Consider the following 19117-nt stretch of genomic DNA (forward strand, 5'->3'; position numbering starts at 1 on the left):
ATATTTTGGATCAATGCTTGAATTCAGGCAGTACAAGTAGAGGTCGGGTCACAAAAAGCAAACTGCCAGACAAAGTGGATACTACCGAGCCAGAGGATCAGGTGGTGTGGGAAATGACAGGATGCCGTTTTTTGGGGTAGAGAAAAAAATGTGGAGCATCTCTTCTTCCCATCACCCCAATAGAGGCATAGGAGAAAAGGAAGGATGGACACCTCACCCATCTGACAGCTAGGCAGAGGAGGGAGAGTTCCTTTTCCACCCTATAGCTTGAACAGTGGAAAGCCTTCCAGGAGTGGAGGAGAGAGAGACCTTGCCCACATCAGCAAAGCAGTGGGAAGTGGAGACAGCATTGGTATGGCAAATGAAGACTGGCAAATAATTCTAATAGAAGAAATTCTAATAGAAGAAGGGAAAGAAACAGGGATTCACTCTAAATCAGAATTCTCTATTTCTGGCATCACAATCATTTCCCTGACTTCAGATGGTGGTGACCCATCATATTGTTTAACCACTTAAGAATGAATGAAGTTTGACAAAGAATCTTTGCAGAAGAAAGAAGACAGAGTTCATGAACAGATATGTCATTGGTAGCTAGATATTTAGAAGGGAAAATAGTCACATTTACTTTGTGAAGAATAAACTGACTGTGCTCAAAGGAAATGTTTCTAAACTGTAATAGTCCATTGTGAGTTATCTAAGCATAAACACAATTATTCTCTTATAATTTATCTTTCTAGTGTTTGCACAATAAAGCAATGGCATCGTGTCTGCAACATTGCTATCTGTTACTCTGGGAATGCGTGTAATAAATAGAAGGATTAGCCTTTCAATAAGTGAAGCAACCAACAGCAGGGGTTGAATTATGAGACAGGCTTTGGATGAGGATGCTTAGATACCTGATTAAATGGCAATTTTGGGAAGGGAGCTACAGAAGAAAAGAAATCAGTGAAACCTAAATGGACCCGATGTTTAAATGTTGTCTGAAAATGACTTGGATCTTTTGGCTTCCATTGTCTAGAAAGCTCTCAATCATATTTTCATTCTAGCCTCTCATTAGCTGCTTTTAATTATGCTAGAACTCCTCAGTGTCCTCCTAATACTAAAACTCAGTTTCATTCAGGAATCTTCTTAGTCTGATAAGGTGAACAACTTTCAAAATGCCAGTTTGCGACCTTCATATTTAAGAGATCCAATGTATTACATGGAAACGCTAAACCTTTTACCCATAAAATTTTTATTAGTGATGGTTTAGAGTTAGAATTTGGTTGGATACTTATCTGGACTTTCTAAATGTGTCAAGTCTGCAAAATTTGGCTGATGACTCACAAGAACAAGGTATCTCATAAGATTACTGTTTCTTCATGCTCCTTATTGGAATAAAATACCATGAAGATAGATTACCTCATTACATCTGTCTCAAGCTGTGGCTGGAATGGACAGTAGTGTAGTAGAAAATTTAAAAAAAAAAAGGTTAACTAACTTTTTTGAACCATCAAAAGTTTGGTTTCACTTTTAGGTGAAGGTTAGAGTTGGCTCTTATTAAAAAAAAAATATTGGTTTGCCTATCTCTAGTATTGGAGCTTAAGCCAACTGATCTCCAGTGTCATGAAACTAAATTCAATGGGATAGTCTGAAAGTTTAGGTTCAGCTTTACACAAGACTCTCAACCAGCCCCTAAGTTTGCAGCTACAGCTTTAGGCATGCAGTCATTTTTACCCACAAAAAAGATTTTATGTGCACAAACAGCATATTGGTCACACAGGTAAATATCTGTGTATGTGCACAACTGCCTTTCACATGGACAGACTGTCTTTACCACATGTAAATCAGGAGGCTGCAAGTGAGTTTGATCTGTTTAAATTCTATTTTTAAATCAAGGCTGGAATCTAACTTTTTTCAACAGACCCCGATCAGGATCATGAAAGGCACTATTAAAAAACATAGTTTACAAAGTAATCATATTATAACAGCTGATACTGCAACAAAATAGTCTTCTGAAACAGCTGTAGTTAGGATAATCAGGAGTAAACAAGGTCTCCAAAGGGGTACTTATTTGAACACTTTAAAATCAGAGGTATAGTATAACAGGCCTGCTTAATGGAGCTTATCATAAACAACATTTCATATTCTCCTCCATTAATTACATCTCTCTTGCATCTTAGTCATCTACCCCGAGAGGTCTATTTCCATTGAAAAGTATCAATCTGTAAATTGCTAGTGTTAGTTTCCCAGTGTTTCTATAAAACCCCCTAGACTGCTTGCTTTCCATTTGGTCCATTTGCAGAAAGCTGCTCCAACATTAATCTGCTAGTACATAAAGAGTACAAAGTTTTTAAATGGAAGTCCTTTAATTGAGTGCCTAAACCAGTTAAAAATGGACCCACTCTAGGTTAAAGTAGAGACTGTATGTATTGAGGGAGTATTCTCTGCCTGTTTTCAAAATAAAACAAAAGAAGACTATTTGCTATGGATGGCCAAAAAACTGGTTTAGGCAAAATAGCTACTTACTTTCAACTCCACTGTAACTCAAACTAAACCTTGTTTCAAGGTCTGAAATTGGTTAAAAACAAAACACCCAAGTCAATTTCTTATATTTTTGCATTCTTGGTCCCAGGTACAAGCAGAAATACTGGAATAACCTGACAGCACGCTCTTGTGCAAATTCAGACCCAGAACTGTGATGTATCCACTCTTTCAAAAAATCCCATTCCCATTAATTTCCAGCCCACTTTTGCAGACCCAAGAGGGTCAGCTGGTTTAATTAAGCTTTTCAGAAGCATCCAAGGTTTTGTCCTCCGATTTGATCTAAACATCCAAACCTTTTGTTTGTTACCTGTCACTATGAACTTTATGGATGAAGGAGTACAAAAAATAATTAGAAGCTGTAAAATGTGTAAAACACTGAACTGCCAAGGTAGTTATGTTATGCAAGAAGACAATTTCCATATTTTAGAGATAATGCCCTAAATTTCCAGGGGTGACTAGTGATTTTGAGTGCTTCCATTTTTGGAAGGCCAGTTTGAGACACCTCGCTGCAAGCCACCAGACTTTCAAGTCTTTCTGAAAATAGTGTCCATCCAAAATCACCAGTTCCTTTTGAAGACTTAGGCCACTATACATACCCTATGGTCTGAGAGATTAGTTACTACAGAGGCTCAGATCCAGATCCTCAAAGGCATTTCAGCGCATAACTCCAACGGACAACAGGAGTTATGCTCTTAAATACCTTTGAGGGGAACTAGGGCTCAGTCCACATCCAAAGTAATGATGAAGGTCTAACTGAAGGTATTTTGTTCTTCAGGCTGCATGGTGGCAATGGAGTTGCTACACAGCATCAGCCTCCCATGGTCTGTATGATGGGGAAGGGGAAGAAAGTTTTGATTTGCTTACAGCGCTCATGAGGGAGTCCAATACACTGACGGCGAATGCGGTTCCACATGCAAATGGCTGTGTGAGATACAATTCTGTGTCTGGGTCATCGTCGTCATCTTGGTCCAAAAATTGAACGTTTGAATCGTTTACTGAAAATAATAATACAAAAATATCATAATATGCTTCTTGGCCCACAGCATGTGACCTTACTTACTACACAATCAGAAAGAAAAAGCAACGGCATGTGTCTGGAAACACAGACTCGTGTCTTTGACATCACTTAAAATGAAAATCAAAGTGGATGTGAAAATATGCACTTAAAAAATCTGTTGATCCTTATTTTGCTTGTATGAAAGGTGAATATCCCTGTGCCATAAAAAGACCTTCTTGGCACCACCTGCTCATTTACCATGGTGCTGACATACATTTTCCCTCTGTACAGGCAAGATACAATGGGTAGGGCTGCGCGGATATGCAGTGAACCGTTAATGTCAGGTCCACTTTGTGACATAACCTTGTCCACGAAAACGCTGGTTCAACCCAAAGGCATCTGCTACTGTGATTCTTTTCTGATGGAACTGTGTTAATACAATTGCAGCTCCAAAGAGGGCAGCTCCCCATTCAGCTTGCACCAAGCTTGTCATACAAAAGCAATACACTGCAATTCTATTACTATCCTACAGTATCGTTTCAAATGGTTTCAGCCACAGCCTCACCGCCCTAGCCACAAATTCTATTCCATGCAGTGTGAGGAAGTATCCACATCAGGTTGCTTTGCAGAAAAGACCAAACAAGGCAACATTTGATATTTAGATTCTCATTGAGTTGCCAGAGTTCATCTCCCCACCCTGCCCCAAGCCACAAAGCTTGATACAAATCTTATCAAGCAGATGATATTTGATGAAGTCATTTCTTTTCCATATTAGGACTCCTCAGTCATAAAAGTGCAGACTGATCATTTGTGTCACCAATGATGCTTTTGAAATTATTAAAAATTAAATGACAACTTAATTTCAATTCCCATCCAGGTCTGAGAAATTATCAGTTTTGCAGCATCTGATAATGTGGATCTTGAATACTTTTATTTTCTCATAGTTATTGGAAATTCCCTGTGTTTATTTTTTAGTAGACAAGGATGCTCCTAAAAAGCCAAATCCTAGTGCCATGACTTCAATTGGATCACTCTCTATCTAGAAATATGCCTGCCATTCTGAACTATCATCTTGAGACAGTTACTTTTATTTGATCAGACTACCCGTTATTCAACAGCTATCTTCCACTAGAATAGTATTGCACTGTTCATGCAAGGGCCTCAAAGAGCTCTACAAGTATGAACAAATGCCTATAATATTACAGCCCTGTGAAGAAGATAAGCATTATTATCCCCATTTTACAGATTAAGGCACCAATTGGCTGTGACATAACCAAGGTCAAACTGAGTCAGTAGCAGAGTTGGGAATAGAACATACAATTCCTGATTCCTCATCCCCTGCCATAACCACTAAAAAGTAACATCTCTCAGAGCTATATACAGTCACTGGTTACATTATATGATGGAGATGAATTTCATCCTGGTAAATAGCTCCATCTACACTATATCTTGCCCAGTGGCTGTCAATTTATTCTTGGGTTCCTAAGCAAAATATCGTTGAAAGCCTGTTGTACTTCAAAATACACTTTTTGAAAAGACTGTGCCTTTGTTTAATTTGCTAGCTGAGGAGAGGAACTATAAACAGCAGTACTCTTTTTCCACTTCTATCTGGCAGACTTGTAAGACTAATACCTGACTTTGACACAGACTTTCTAACAGTACGTAGTGTCAGTTTCCAACTTACACCAAATCTTCTGTGAATTCTGCAAGTGCAGTTTAAGCCTGAATATATCTTTATCTTCCTGATGCAAGTTAGCCTGCTATGATTTTTATGAAAGGTCTCCTGGCTAGATGGGGGTAGGTTTAAGAGCGCAGCACTGCACCACAGGAAATGCTAATCAAACCCTGCTCTGAGCCCCTTGTGAAATCTCATTTTATTGAGAGAGTGCAGCATAGAAGCTTAGCTGCTTTTAGCTTCAGAGCCTGAGAAAAGGTCTACCCACAAAAAAAATAAATAAAACAAACAGCTTAAGGGAAGGTATGATACCAGGGTTTCTTTTTCAAAATCTTTTATTTCTTTTTTTACTTCCTGTGAGAGTTAAGGCATGTCAGTCAAATAGACAATAGACTGAAATAAAAAGAGAGAGAGAGAGAGAGAGGGGTGAGGGAGGGCAGGCCAAAGAAAATGAATTGGTGTGAAGATGCTATGGAAACAGCCGGCAGGTCAGAGTGTGATCAAAGGTTTACTGATGCTGCGTGAAAAAGAAATCATTAAGAAAGGCCAGAACAAGACAGTCAATTTCTACTAAAACCACAAATAAAACACATTCAAAGCAGTGCCATGAGGGTAGCCCCTCTGATACAGCCAGATAAATAAAGAAAAAGCTGATGATGGTAGGACCAACACCACCCACAACAAAAAAGAAGACAGTGATGTGAAGGAAAAAGGCACTTCTTACCCAGTTCAGTTATCATTAGTATGTGGGTTCCACTGTTTTTTTCCTGACTGATTGAAACCAAAGGCAGAAGTTTGCCAGGCTTAGCTAATAAGTAAAGTATTTAGGGGGGGAAAGAAAGTACAGAAAGAGAATAAAATAAGGGAGTAAGACAGGTAAGGCTCTAAAAAAAATAAAACTGAAAAATAAAAAGGACAAAGGACCACAAATCAAGTTTGTATTTGCCATGAAAGCTTCTGCACTTCACATCACAACAACTTGACAACATGAATATCCACAGCTAGAGTGGAAATCATACCCAGGTAACCAGCTGCCCCATTCTCAAGGGTAACAAGTGTCATGTCACTATGCAATATTGAAAAAGTTTTGGAGCTTGAAGGGTTAACCAAGTAGCCTTTTAAATGCAGAAGGGAAGTCTGCTGGCATCTTACACAACTTTTCTTTTTTTAAAAAAGATTGTCCCAAAGAACCCTGCCTGCTTGGTACAATACATTAGGCAAGAGGTTGTTCTTAATGTAGTGTGTGTTCAAGAACACACAAGGTGAAAACACACAGGGAAGACCTAATTTAGTTATTTATCCAAGTAGAAAGTTTCTCCTAATGTTTCCTCAGCAAGAGTCAATCAAAACAGTTAACTGAAGAGTAAACATGGTGTCCTTGGCTATGAAATAGGTAACTCTCCTGAGGCCTGTAAAAGGAGATGGAAAAATATATGGGAATGGACATGAAAGGAGTATTTTTGTTTTCCTTACCTAGCTCTGTTATAATAGGTATGTTGGCTCCTGTTGTGATTGAGGGTTGACGTAACAGACCATGGACTGGACTGTTGTCTGGAGATGACCTATCCATTCCTGGTGGCGTAAACCCTAAGGAAGGAATGTCAGACAGTTACAGGATGAACTTCAAGTTGCAAAGCAAACAGAAAAGAACGTAACAAGTCATTTCAGACTGTTGCAAATGATGACGACAGATGTTAACATTGCATGTATCTCCTGTGGTAGATTATTGTTCAGAGAGCTACAGGTAGAAAGCTTCTATAAACTATTTTACTTAACATTCAGCATTGCTGAAATACAGCCCCTCAAGATTACAGGTAGTTTATGCTATAAGACAGCTGGCAACAATTAAAGCCAATGCACTTCTGCTAAACTTGTGAAACAGCAGTTTTTACATCAAAACATGCTAAAACTTTCAGTGCAAAATGTGATCCTTGTCAAAAAAACTGCAAACAAAATCCAAAGGGTTTTTTTCTTGCTATCAGTATTTCAAAAAACACTAGTAATAAGCATCCTTACTTAAGCCTCAGACTGCATTCTAAGGCTTGTTAAATCACCATGTTTGCAGCTTTCAGGAGCTGATGGGTCTGATTCAGAAGATTTAGGGTGGAGCTGCAAAGACCACTGAAGGATTTAGTTACTTTAAGAAGTTTCCAAAAGCATTATGAAGCCCATAGAATTATTAATTTCCATGCTGATCTTGCAGAATCCTCATGGCTTCCATTCAGAGCTAACGTGAGTCAGAAAGAGCAGGAAGCACTAGCATGGAAGGAATGGGGAGTGAGACTGACATATGGCAGGTGGGTGGGAGAGAGGGGAAGGCCATCTGGAGATAAACAGAAGAGAGGTGCACACACTTGGGGTGAGGATGGCATAGAGAGAAAGTGTGGAAGAGCCACATGGGAGGTGAAGCGATGGTCTGGGGTGGAGCAAGGGCCTCCTTATGCAGCTTGCATGATCCCCTGAGTCCCTGCAAGCTCTGCAGGATCACCTGTCGCTGAACAGGTCGTAAACATCAAAAAGTAATACCCAGGCACGTTATTTTGCTAAGCTGGAGTTACAATGTAAGTGCTGAATCTGTCAATGATTTAAGTAAACCAAAAAACTATCACAAAAAGTTGGCCTGGAAATTCATTGATATGATATATACTTAAGGCTCCCTGTTTCAAAAAAAGTAGGAAAAATAGAAAAATGCATTTAACATCACCGTTGTTGCAGTGCAAGAGTTAGGCTCAATTCCCTCCTTGCTATGGCAGAATTTTTTAAGCAGCTACTTGTCTAGCCATGAGGCCAAACTAATTTTGCATTATAAATTGTTGAACAGCCATTAGACTTTGGGCAAATTCTGCCCAGACTAACTTTATGTTTGAGATCCATAGACAGATTTTTGACCTTTTGTCATTACTTGCCTGGACTAGAGTTGAACCATCTAGATGTCACCAAACCCCTCCACCCCCCCTCCAAAAAAAATCACTCAGAGTCAAATTTATTCCTGGTGTAACTCCATTGCCTTCTCACAGCACGCAAATTGGTTCAAAGTCATTCATCTGCTATTGATTCCAAAACGAGTTGATACTGTATTTCCGTCTGCCCCGTCCTCAATTTTGGCAGTATAAATAAGTCATGAGCTATCAGAGAATCCTTTCATAAATTTATAGCACTTCAAAATGCAATGTCAGTCCCTTACGTGGATGTTTGCCCCTTTCTTGAAAGTAATAATCACCACTATCAAACTAGATTTTAAAATATTAACTGCACTAATTTTGGCCCCTCAGTTGTCCTCTCAGTCTAGCACGAGTTTGGCACATGGAGCGGGGCTCCAGTTCAGCTCTGTCCTCCTGAGTTAGCAGAGCTTGGGAGAGCTGTAGGAATTACTGCACTCACCTTTCTGGGAAGGGGGATAGAACTCTGTTTTGTTCTGAAGCTACTTTGGCCTTTTGTCTAAGATCAAGTGTGATGTCAATTTAACACACACTCTGATGCAAAAAATATTGCTAAGAGACCATCCTAGCCCTGCAGGGAGATGGATTTGCTACTGTAGGTCTTCTCCCCTTCTAACTCTTGTGAACCTCCAGGAGACTCCAGCATGAACTGTGCCCTGCCATTAGGAAGAAAGCTCCCAACAACACAAGGCCTGTGAGGATGGGCTTTGTAAAAGCAGGGGTGAAAGTGAGATGGTCCTTTGCCATGGCAGCACTTTAATGTTTCTCGCCCCCCCACCCCCGTTGGTGGGGGGGGGGGGCGTGCAGCAACATTAAAGTGCTGCCGCAACAAAGGGCCCTGAAGCGCTTTAATGTCCCTGCCCCATTCCCCCCTGCAGCCTCTGATGGGCCGGGGGCAAAGGGAGCAGTTGCCCTGGGGCCGGCGATTTAAAAGGGCCCTGGGCTCAGGCCACTGCTGCCACTAGCGTGAGCCCTGCCTGGCACAGGCCAGGCAGCCTGAAAGGCCTGGTTGGGGGATGCTGACCCCCAGCCCATCCCCTTCCGTCCAAGTTCCCGCCCCCGGGTCCATACCGATAAGTGGCCTAACTTACTTTCACCCCTGTGTAAAAGGGAGGGAAAACTGGCGCGAGGCTCTGAATGGGGATGGGGATGGGAGGCGAAGTCGTCTCAATGTCTTCCACAGATTTGAAAGGCACAAATTCCCGCGGGGGAATTTAAGCACAGCAATACAATTCCAGTCGTAAATGGTGATTCGCATAATACTATAAAAACAGATTTCTTCAAGGCAGGTGGAAGTGCTGAGTATGTCAGAGTGTTTAGCTTTACTCAATGTACTCCTTACTCATTGTATTGAAATCAGTTCTACTGTGCCACCATGGAAAAAAGCAGACTGCATGCCCAGTCTCTATCATGGCCAAATCCCATGTGTGAGAAACAGCCATTCAAGAACTTTTATTGACATGATACCTCACCCACTCCCTGCTGCATCGCAGATCTGGGCCGTGCTCTGATTCACACTGGCCTAACCAGAATTTTCCAAGGAGCCCTCTCAAGACTCAAAAGAGTTGGCAGATTAATTATGGATTGAGAGTCCTGGCTCAGGACTTTGCAAGGGGCAGGAGTGGTATTTCTGGACACGTGGACCCTGGGATTGGGCTGCTGTCTGTTGACTCCTCTGTTTGTGTTTTGTATACTTTCGTGTTTTGCAGTAGGGGCCATGATGCAAGACATCAGCTCAAGTGGCGACAGACAATGGGCGAGCTCTGTACGTGCACTGAGGCGGCTGGGGCCACTGGAGAATTACAGCTCAGCGTGACTGGCAGCAAGCCTTCCAACCTCACACTGATTTGAGGGCAGAAAAGGTTAATCTTCTCCCCACAAGCCCTTGAGGCATTCGTGGTGGGCAGTGTTAGCATGAGACACCACTGTTCAGACCATCCTCAAAGGCGTCTCTCCTTTCCCTAGAGGCTTTTCTTCCCAGTCTGACACTGTGTCCACTACACATTTTTCAATGAATCAGGCCCTTCAGATTGTAGAACTAGTCGGTAGCTTCCTGCCAGCTCCGAGGAAAATGTAAAGACTCAGTGTAATATGCCTCTAAATGCATAACTCCCTCCACTCTCCCTAGAAGGCTATTTGTAGCCACCTCTCTCTAACCCCTCAAATATTTGTCTTCCTAGGATGGTGTTAGGAGATTGAAATAAAGGTGGCATTTCTGTTAGGCACAGACTGTCAGGAGCTCTGTAATTGCACATTGCACACACAGTGCATTCTGTATGAAATGCAGGAAGCATGTTAAAGGGATTTTGTTTTCTCCATGAATGAAAAATAATCCTGAGCCTTAATATTTTTTTCCTTGATGGTTTTGGAAGATGTGAGAAATATCCACAACTTTATTTCCCTGACAGCGCTTAATTTGAATTGGCTGTTTACACAACTAACAAATCTGGAATATTTTCAGCAAAAGAAATATCAGAAAATGTAGGGATTTGAGGGTCTGTATCTGTCTATCCACCACCACCAAAGTCCTTATTCCAACCTTCAGGACATGTCCTGTTTGCAGCCTGCCTCCCACCCACAACATAAATTTTAGATGCGGTCTATTTTTTTCCACCAAAAAAAAAGTGAAGGAAAAACTAAACTGTTTTATCAGAACTTTCATTTAAAGGCATGGAAAACTACAAGTGACAGCTGTTCAGATTCAGTGAATGTGACGTTTTTGAATTTCTTCAATTTGACAAGTAAACACCTTAAATCGGTAATGCTATATGCATAATACATGGCCTGTATTTTGACATCCATCATCAAATGCTGACTTGAGAAAATACAGGTTGTACGTCAAGGAATAGCACCCATAAAGCAGGGAGAAATTCAGGTCACAGGGTATTAGGAAAACTATTTTATTACAGAACCAGAAACAAGCTAAGGCACCAGATTTAAGATCCATTTTCGGCTGTGAAAAGATTCAATTTCTTTGCACAGAGCCTTCATTTAGAAATGACATGCTTTCCTCACAGCCCCTTTTCACTTTCCTTTTCTTATTGCATTTTCTCCTTCGGATCTCCAAATCGTGTTCCATTTACATTCATAAACCCAGTGAACCAGGGCAGGTGGTTATAGTGATCTTCCTAACTGCAGTGCCATACTTGTTCTACAAACACCACCAGGGCCCTGAGCTACAATTGCAGGATAGGGTGAAATTCACATTGCCCATGAGTACATGAAATCTGTGAAAGACAAAGAAATGGCAGATGGAGAAGGATGAAATTCTCTTCCCCACAACTAGGAGGTAGGGTGCTATTGTGCAACTAGTTCATGGCAACTTCTATACCTAACTATGAACGGCAGTAGCAGTCGTCATAGCCTGCCTAGTTTATGCAGGGTTTGGAGCCACTGATTCAACAGTTGATGACCCAGCGTCTGTATTCATTCCAGCTACTCCTCAGTCTGCCCACAATCCATTACTACATATTCCTGGAGAGAGATCTTCCAGTGAGCAACTTACAGGAGGGTTCTTCCCCATGGGGCAATAAACATTCCCTTTCTGTTGGATTTATAGACCTGCTTGCAAAAGGTTTGCCAGAATTTGAATTCAGTAACTAATTTGGCCCTTGGATATACACTGCCAGGTTTCCACTGACTTCACTGGGGTGAGCACATGTCCAGGGGCACAATTTGGCCCTTTTAATTTATAACATGCTTTCCATTCAGAAGGATCACATAGTGCCTTACAAATTGATTTTACTAACTCTCCAGTCAAGTAATCATTTAATCCAGAACTGAGGTACAGTCAGTTCTAGGGTGGAATGCTGCAAGTGTTGGACAGCGCACAGTAACACAATATGGTTTTTAAGATGCAACTGCAGGTAAGCAGGATTCAGTTTTCCAAACTGAAATGTAACTAGATTGCCAGGGCTAAAGGCTATACTCTTGCTTCTCATTAAAATGCCAGGCATACCTATGGTGCTGTATAAAAAATAATACTCTAGTGAAAGGTGCTTGGGATTGATGAGGTAATAGATTAAAGACTGCAGAAATGTAATTTTTAAAAAAAGTTATAACTATTGAGAACTCTGAGAAGTAAGAAACAACAATCATATTTTGAATACAGATAATCAGCATGCAAGTGGTGAGCTGCTAAGCAGTGGATGAACAAGATACCATGCCGGTTATGTGAGAAAAGAGAGCGAGAGCCATTAACCAGAGACAAACTGAGAGAATTGTCTTACAATGGGACCTCACCGTTTGCTACTGTTTGCTGACACTGCACAGTAAAATTCCATTGAATTCAATGGAATGATAGACTTTACCTCTTCTTCTCCAGAGTACAGCCATTTGGGCATATCTGAAAAGTTCAGCAGCAGTCATGCAGCTGAAGAGCTGCTGACAATCATGGGAATCTGTTACAACCATTCAATTTAGAAACAATTCTAGCTGCAGTGTCCCCTGGGGCCTGAGACAGAGTGTTGGTTTGAGCACAGCACCAGGAAATCTTGAGTTCTAATCTAAACAGGTTTGGTGTAGCTTCGTATTTAGACAGGATTCAGCTATAAAACACAGATGAGGATCTGGGCTGGGATTTCAACACCTCTGAAGTCTGGAAGTCACTTGGTCAGGCCATCTCTACTTGAAGTGGTAGAAACTACAACCACAGAAGTTTTACTTTATGTTTTTCCTGTGGGACAGAACAGCGTCACATTTAGCTGTGAAGTTCATAGGCTCCAAGGAAGTCTTTTCTCAGTTTACATTTACATAACATTGTCCTTCATGAGTTTCAGGTTCAAACACACCAAAATTCAAAGCAAACCCATCTGAAACTTCCCAAGTTTTGTCTGATTTTGGCTCAAAACCATGCAGAACCACACATAATATCCACCCGGAGCCATAGAGCAGGTGAGGTTTACCACAAGTTTACACAAAATGTAAAACCACAGGAAGGGTTTAGATTTGCAGAGCTCCATTTTGGAGCTCTCTGTCTACTCTCTACTGCTCCCTTCCCCACACGCTAATTTAACTAAGATGAGATGCAATCCTCTGATGTCTGCTAGGATAGGATTATTATTCCTGGAAATGGCAAACATGACCAGTGTTCCCCCAGATGAAATTTCCACACACTGTGGCGCCAAGCACAATTTTACTGAAATTATAATTCTTTTTGGTAAAAAAGAAACCAAGTGAAAGTTCACTTGTAGACTTTCTCATCCAGATTTTTCAATGCTACAGCAATTTTCGAAGGGATCTGATCACAGTTTTGTCTAGGTTACTGAATTTTTTTGTCCTAGAATGTTTTTTTTCCCACTTGATAACTCCTAATACACAATACAAAAATGTACTTCGAGAGTCCTAATCTTATTAGCGTTGTCTTATTCAGTTTCTAATGTCTAAGGTAACAAGCAAACACTTTTGCAATAATAAAACCTGGAAATACAATTGTTTTAAACAGTCTCTGCATTGCATGAAGAGCAAAACGGCAGGAACCCATGAAGTCATAAGGAGAGGAATGATGCTTAGATTGCTAGTACCCCTCCATCACATAGCTGCTTCCCCACCATGCCTTTAACAAGTACAGCAAATCTCTTATGGAAAACTGCAGACAGAATGGGAGACACATCTTGTGAGGCAAAGTTATTTGTAAAGTGCACTGAGTATCTCTAATGTAAGGCACCACAGAAATGCAAGTATTTTCATAATGCAGAGGGAAGATTGTAAGAATGCTGGTGCAAGCAGGCCACAAGAAAGATGAAAGACTAGGGTGTTTCCAAACTATAGCACAGTCTGGATCACATCTTAATAGTAAGATTGGCTTGTGGTTATTTCCCCCTCCCATTTGCAATCCCATGATCTGCTTCCTATTCACGATGAGGTAATACCCCTCTGCCAACTACAGCTGTTGGCTTCATGGAAAAGCACAGTATTTAGGTAGTTGCACAGTCTTAGATGCACTATGGATGTTACACTTTTTGAAGAACATTAATTGCACTGTTGTCTTTTCATGTAATTCCTTTCCAGTCTGTTCTGTTCCCCTTTCTACTCCCCTGTACCTGCTTCTCTAACACTGTGCCCCCTTTCTTCTTCTGGCCTTTTCTCTCTTGGTGGGGTCTGCTTTCTGGTGGATGCATTCCCTGTGGACAGCTCCTATTTCCTCACCACCCATGTGCCAGTGACGCTGGATTGGCACCAGCTGTTTTTTTTTACACACACACAGGTTCTTTTTTGCCATGAAGAACTCCAAGAATTGTAGAAGTAGCTGGAAACAAGGAGGCGAGCCAGTACCACATGGCCATTCAAACTTTCCTTGGACCAGCAGCAAATGCAGTAATTCACAATCCTATATATGCCACGTGGTTGTTGATTTAACATTACTGTGAGAAAATCGGAATCCCTCACTTTTTTCCTATATAAATTCTCAACCTTAATGTTGAATCTGTAGTTTTTCCTCTCTGTCCCCTTTTAACATATATTGGGTTTCTAGAGATTGGGGTCCATTGCATGTGGGCTGTGAACACTGTTATTTTTACTGGGTTTAAATTTAGAAGCATTTATTTAAGTGCAGAGATTTGCAGCTATATTGCTTCTGGACCAAATCCGCCCTGCTTTCCTCACATACGTAATTCTGTCACATTTAGCTTTGGTGTTGGAAACCAGTGTGCTATGTTAAACTAGTCAAATAAATTAAGCCATATCAGCAGATTTGCAGAGACAGGTATTCAATAAGAAGTTGTAAAACAGAAAGCTTCCAATTAAAAATGACCTATAAATACATGTTCAGGAAACACCCTACATTACGTTATGTACCAGAGAAAGTAAATGTCTCCTTAGTAAAAAAGAGGAGCAAAGCCAGATGTGATAGCAAGCAAAGATCAATAAAAATATTTTGATAAATAAATGTAACAATGCTGTTTCACTTATGATTGGCAACTGCTGAAACATAAATTATACATATTTCCCATAGCTGCTTATGGGAAAACTATGCAGATTAGCATTTGATTAGGCTTATATCATGAGACTCAATTTGGACTTTTAATCTATTAAGCTCCAATAAATGAGGAATCTGAATAGCTCCCCTGAGCAGCAACAGTAATAACCACAGCAGTCATTTTTTTGCAACACGTATTCCGACAATTTCCTTAGCAGATGAAATTAAGAAAACTCCACGTCTCTGAGTACAATTACTTTGTAACTTCTGCAAAAATTTCAGGTGTATGCAACTGGGAAATGGATTCTTACAAAGTGCTTAAACAGACACTTTGTGAACATCAACATCTGTCACTTTATTCTAGCAATATTGTTTTTCCATCAACGTGGACTTATTTATGGTTGACTTTATGGTTGACTTCCTGGTCTGCATGGGTGAAATAGCAGACTTAAATTACTAGAGGCAGAACTAAGCTGGAATCCTAGAGTAAAACCCTATTATGTGCCATATTTGATGGGTCGGACCCAAAATCCCAGATCCACGCCTGCTCAGATTTTGGGACACTTTGGATTCAGAGCAAGATAACTTCTAATATGTACGCTAACTATTCTCCATAGGGTTCCTGGCACACTTACTATAATCTATATATAGGGTTCCAAAACTTCTCCAACCTGTAGTTGTATTATAAAACTGCCAGCAAATGTTCTCTACCAAGCAGTGCATAGCACCAGTATTTCCCTTCTGTCGGAGATTAGGCTGGTCGTCTAAATTGTTCTTTGGTTTGTACTTATGTCTCAGCCAAACACTGTGACCAAGTTTTGGTGGACAAGATATGCAAGTGCCTAGTCAAGTGCCAGTCAAGAATTTTTGGACCATGAGATAAAAGGCCCAGCTTGAAACACCCAAATATCATTCCCTAAAGCTAAATGATTATACAAAAAGGACATGGATTTAGTGATGTGCTTTTGTGTAGGAGTATTTGTAAAGGAATGCACAATGATGCAGTATTTATCCCCATCACTTTAGCTTTCAGTGTATTGGTTGGCCTAAAACAAAGATTTTGCACAAAGCCACAATTCCTACAGACCTGCTGTCATAGTTTAGAGAAATACATCCCATGGCGTTTTCCACTCAGATACCAGCTTACATAACACAAAGGCTTCAGAACGTCTATGCTGACTAAGGCATTTAACATTATGTTATTCACATGAAAACTAATGCTAAGACTTTCTGAGCTATGTCAATGATACAACCCCAATACTTTAACATAGTGCTAGGACAGAATATTTTCACATAGCCTATGATAAATCAGGTGGATGTACTGCAGACAGGAACGAGGAAGGACGGGGGAATTTATTTGTCATCCTCTTTAAACTAAAAACTTCTTGCTCAAGAATGGAAGTGTGACTCTAAGAGCCCCTCAATGCCCACTGAAATCAGAACAGCAACTCCTACTATGCCTAAGAAACTCACTACACTTAACAATGCTGTCATGGTCTTTGCCAGAGGTAAATAACATTGTATAAGGTATCATAGGAAAATTCATATCAGTCATCATAATCATTGTGAGATGTCTATACTGGTAGCAATTAAAAAGTTGTATGCACATACTAAAAATATGCTCAAACCATTAAACCAGGCAGGGCTGGTAAACAAGTTTGCCCCAGCCAAAGGAATGTTGATTTGCCTGTCTGCTTAGGTCTCAAATGTAATTGGAGCAGGGTAGGCCAAAGACAATGGAAATTACCTTTGCATCTGAAGTCAACAATAAAAGAAAATAAGAGGATGAGAAAAGGGGAACAAACAGCAAGAATACCTTTGAAGAGTTACTGGGCTGTAAGAAGAGGGTGGGGGGAAGACATTGTGGTTATCCATCACTGACGGAACAAAGAGATCAGCTGCACCTTTTGTAACATGAATGGATGATGTCCAGTCATGTGGGTTGGTGACTTGAGGTCAGAAACTGCCTTATAGAGGGATTGTAACCTGTTAAGTTCTGGTCACTAGAAGCATGTTATAGTTTTGTTTTATTTGGAACCATTTTCTGTTTCTACTATCTTTGCTTAGTATCACTTAAATCTCTGTTCTGTTTAATAAACTTATTCTTGGTTTTACCATAAGTCCTTCCCAGTGCAATACATTAAAGTGTGAATCCTCAGCTGATCTAATAGGCTGTATGACAGTGTATTCTGTCTCTGTGACAGCAGATTTGGCAATTCCTGTGCGTGTCTATTGACAGGGGCTGCATACTGCAGGGGAACCCTTTTCAAGAAGGTTCAGGGATTGGACAGCACATGAAGTTAACCTGCAAGGCTGGTAGAGGTTTTCAGGAGATTGTTAGGGGAGCTAACAGACTGGAGCATTGAGGATCAGAGATTAGCCCTCACAAGTCTCTCTCTCTCTCGCTAAGGCAGGTGGTAAGTTGACTCATAGCCTTGAACTCCCTGAGGAAGCATTGCAGGAGGCACCACCACATGGAAAATGAGTGCTCTTGTGAAAACTTTAATTTGGTCATGGAAGAGCACCCAATTTATACAATTTGGAATGAATGTAATGAGAGTCAGGGAATATTTTCGCAATATCTGACACAAGGTGCATTCCAAAGGCAAAGATATTTGCACTTCCGAAGTATTTTTATAACCTCCATGTATAAAAGCTCTCTCTGTCAAAGATAATATAGCAGTATACAGACAAGAAGTGATCTCCATGAAAAGAAATCATGCCAATCCTCTACTACAGAAGTGCACACTTTTGGCTAAACCCTCATATTTGCTCTAACCTTGTCCTGTATTGTTCAGCTCAATATATTATCTCTGTACATTGGATCATATTCCACAGTTCTTGAAAACTCCAGTCTCAATACCAAATACTAAAATTGATGTTAGGTACGGTAACTGTTGATTATTACAGACTGCAACATAGAAATAGCACACAAAGCAGTTTTTTTAAAGCTTATAGTCTAAAATGTGACTATGAAGATTATACAATTATGCCCTCTGTGGGCAGCTGGGCATACACTAGAGTAGCCTTAAGGGTGTTCTAATCTACACTGGCCTAGAATCAGGGCATAAGAAGGGTACCCTCTCCAAGGAGCAGCCAGACCATAGAATAGTATAAACAGATGGCATTATTTGCTGGTTTTAGCATCTGTTTCCCTCATTCAGTGGCTCAAAGCATTCACGAATCGGGCCCAATATTTCTAACAGCTTGTGTTGCAAACTCCACACTAGATCTGAAAATCAAGCAGTGTTCTTTCTGCGTCAGACAATCTTAATGAACATCCTACAACCACAGCATAGCTACAATTTTGCTGATGATGTAAAATCAGAAGTGAATTCAGTATTAAAGTAATTCGTAATTATTTATATTGTGATAGCCCCCAAAGGCCCCCAACTGGAATTATGTCCCTATGCTTCTGATAACAGACAGATTTAGCCAAGATTTACTCCTCCCACTATTGAGATGCAGTTGTGGGACTAATGTCAGGGTGAAAGCCAGGAGGCTCTATCATTTCATACCCAGGCTATACCCATATCTCAGTGATGTTTGCCCTAGGATAACACACGAGTTTACCTAGACTACTGTTGGAACTTGTTTGTTTTATGATAAATTCCTGACATCTCAATGTTAAAATTGGAAATTTCAAGGTACAGAACATAACCGTGGCCATGACAACAAATTTTCAGCTCTATTTTATAAGGAGATTGGAAAAAAAATGCACTACATAAATTCTCTCCTAGGACATTTGTGACATTTGCTTCCCATCAGAGGCATGCCTTTTATATGGACATATTATTTGGAATATGGATCTATGTAGTCTGGTGATGGATCTACTGTGATGAAGAATAATAGCTATTATTGAGCAAGTGTAATTTCTTGTACTTTGCAGATGATGGTTTATCATCAATTATTTGGCGCAGTGACGACACTGAACTGCTCTAGTGAAATTGTTCAAGGTCACTCATCCATATACGTATTATCTCTGCAAGTGCTAACAGTTGTCAAAACTCGTTTCTGTCAATATATTGAGATGATGTTACATCGGGAACCAATATGTCTGCTAA

At 40.4% G+C, this 19117-nt stretch overlaps 1 protein-coding gene across 11 annotated transcripts in view; it reads right to left on the reverse strand.

Moving 5' to 3' along the window:
- KCNMA1 (potassium calcium-activated channel subfamily M alpha 1) overlaps positions 1-19117 on the reverse strand; it is an 898917-nt gene that overhangs the window by 25306 nt on the left and 854494 nt on the right. For all 11 annotated transcript variants that reach the window (XM_045022993.1, XM_045022996.1, XM_045022994.1 and 8 more), the window contains 2 exons: positions 6672-6785; positions 3391-3521 (listed from right to left, as the gene is read on the reverse strand). In XM_045022993.1, coding sequence (XP_044878928.1) covers positions 3391-3521; positions 6672-6785 — 245 coding nt within the window. The remainder of the gene's footprint in view (positions 1-3390; positions 3522-6671; positions 6786-19117) is intronic.

This window comes from Mauremys mutica, chromosome 7, assembly GCF_020497125.1.
Source record: "Mauremys mutica isolate MM-2020 ecotype Southern chromosome 7, ASM2049712v1, whole genome shotgun sequence".
In the NCBI taxonomy this organism is placed as follows: domain Eukaryota; kingdom Metazoa; phylum Chordata; order Testudines; family Geoemydidae; genus Mauremys; species Mauremys mutica.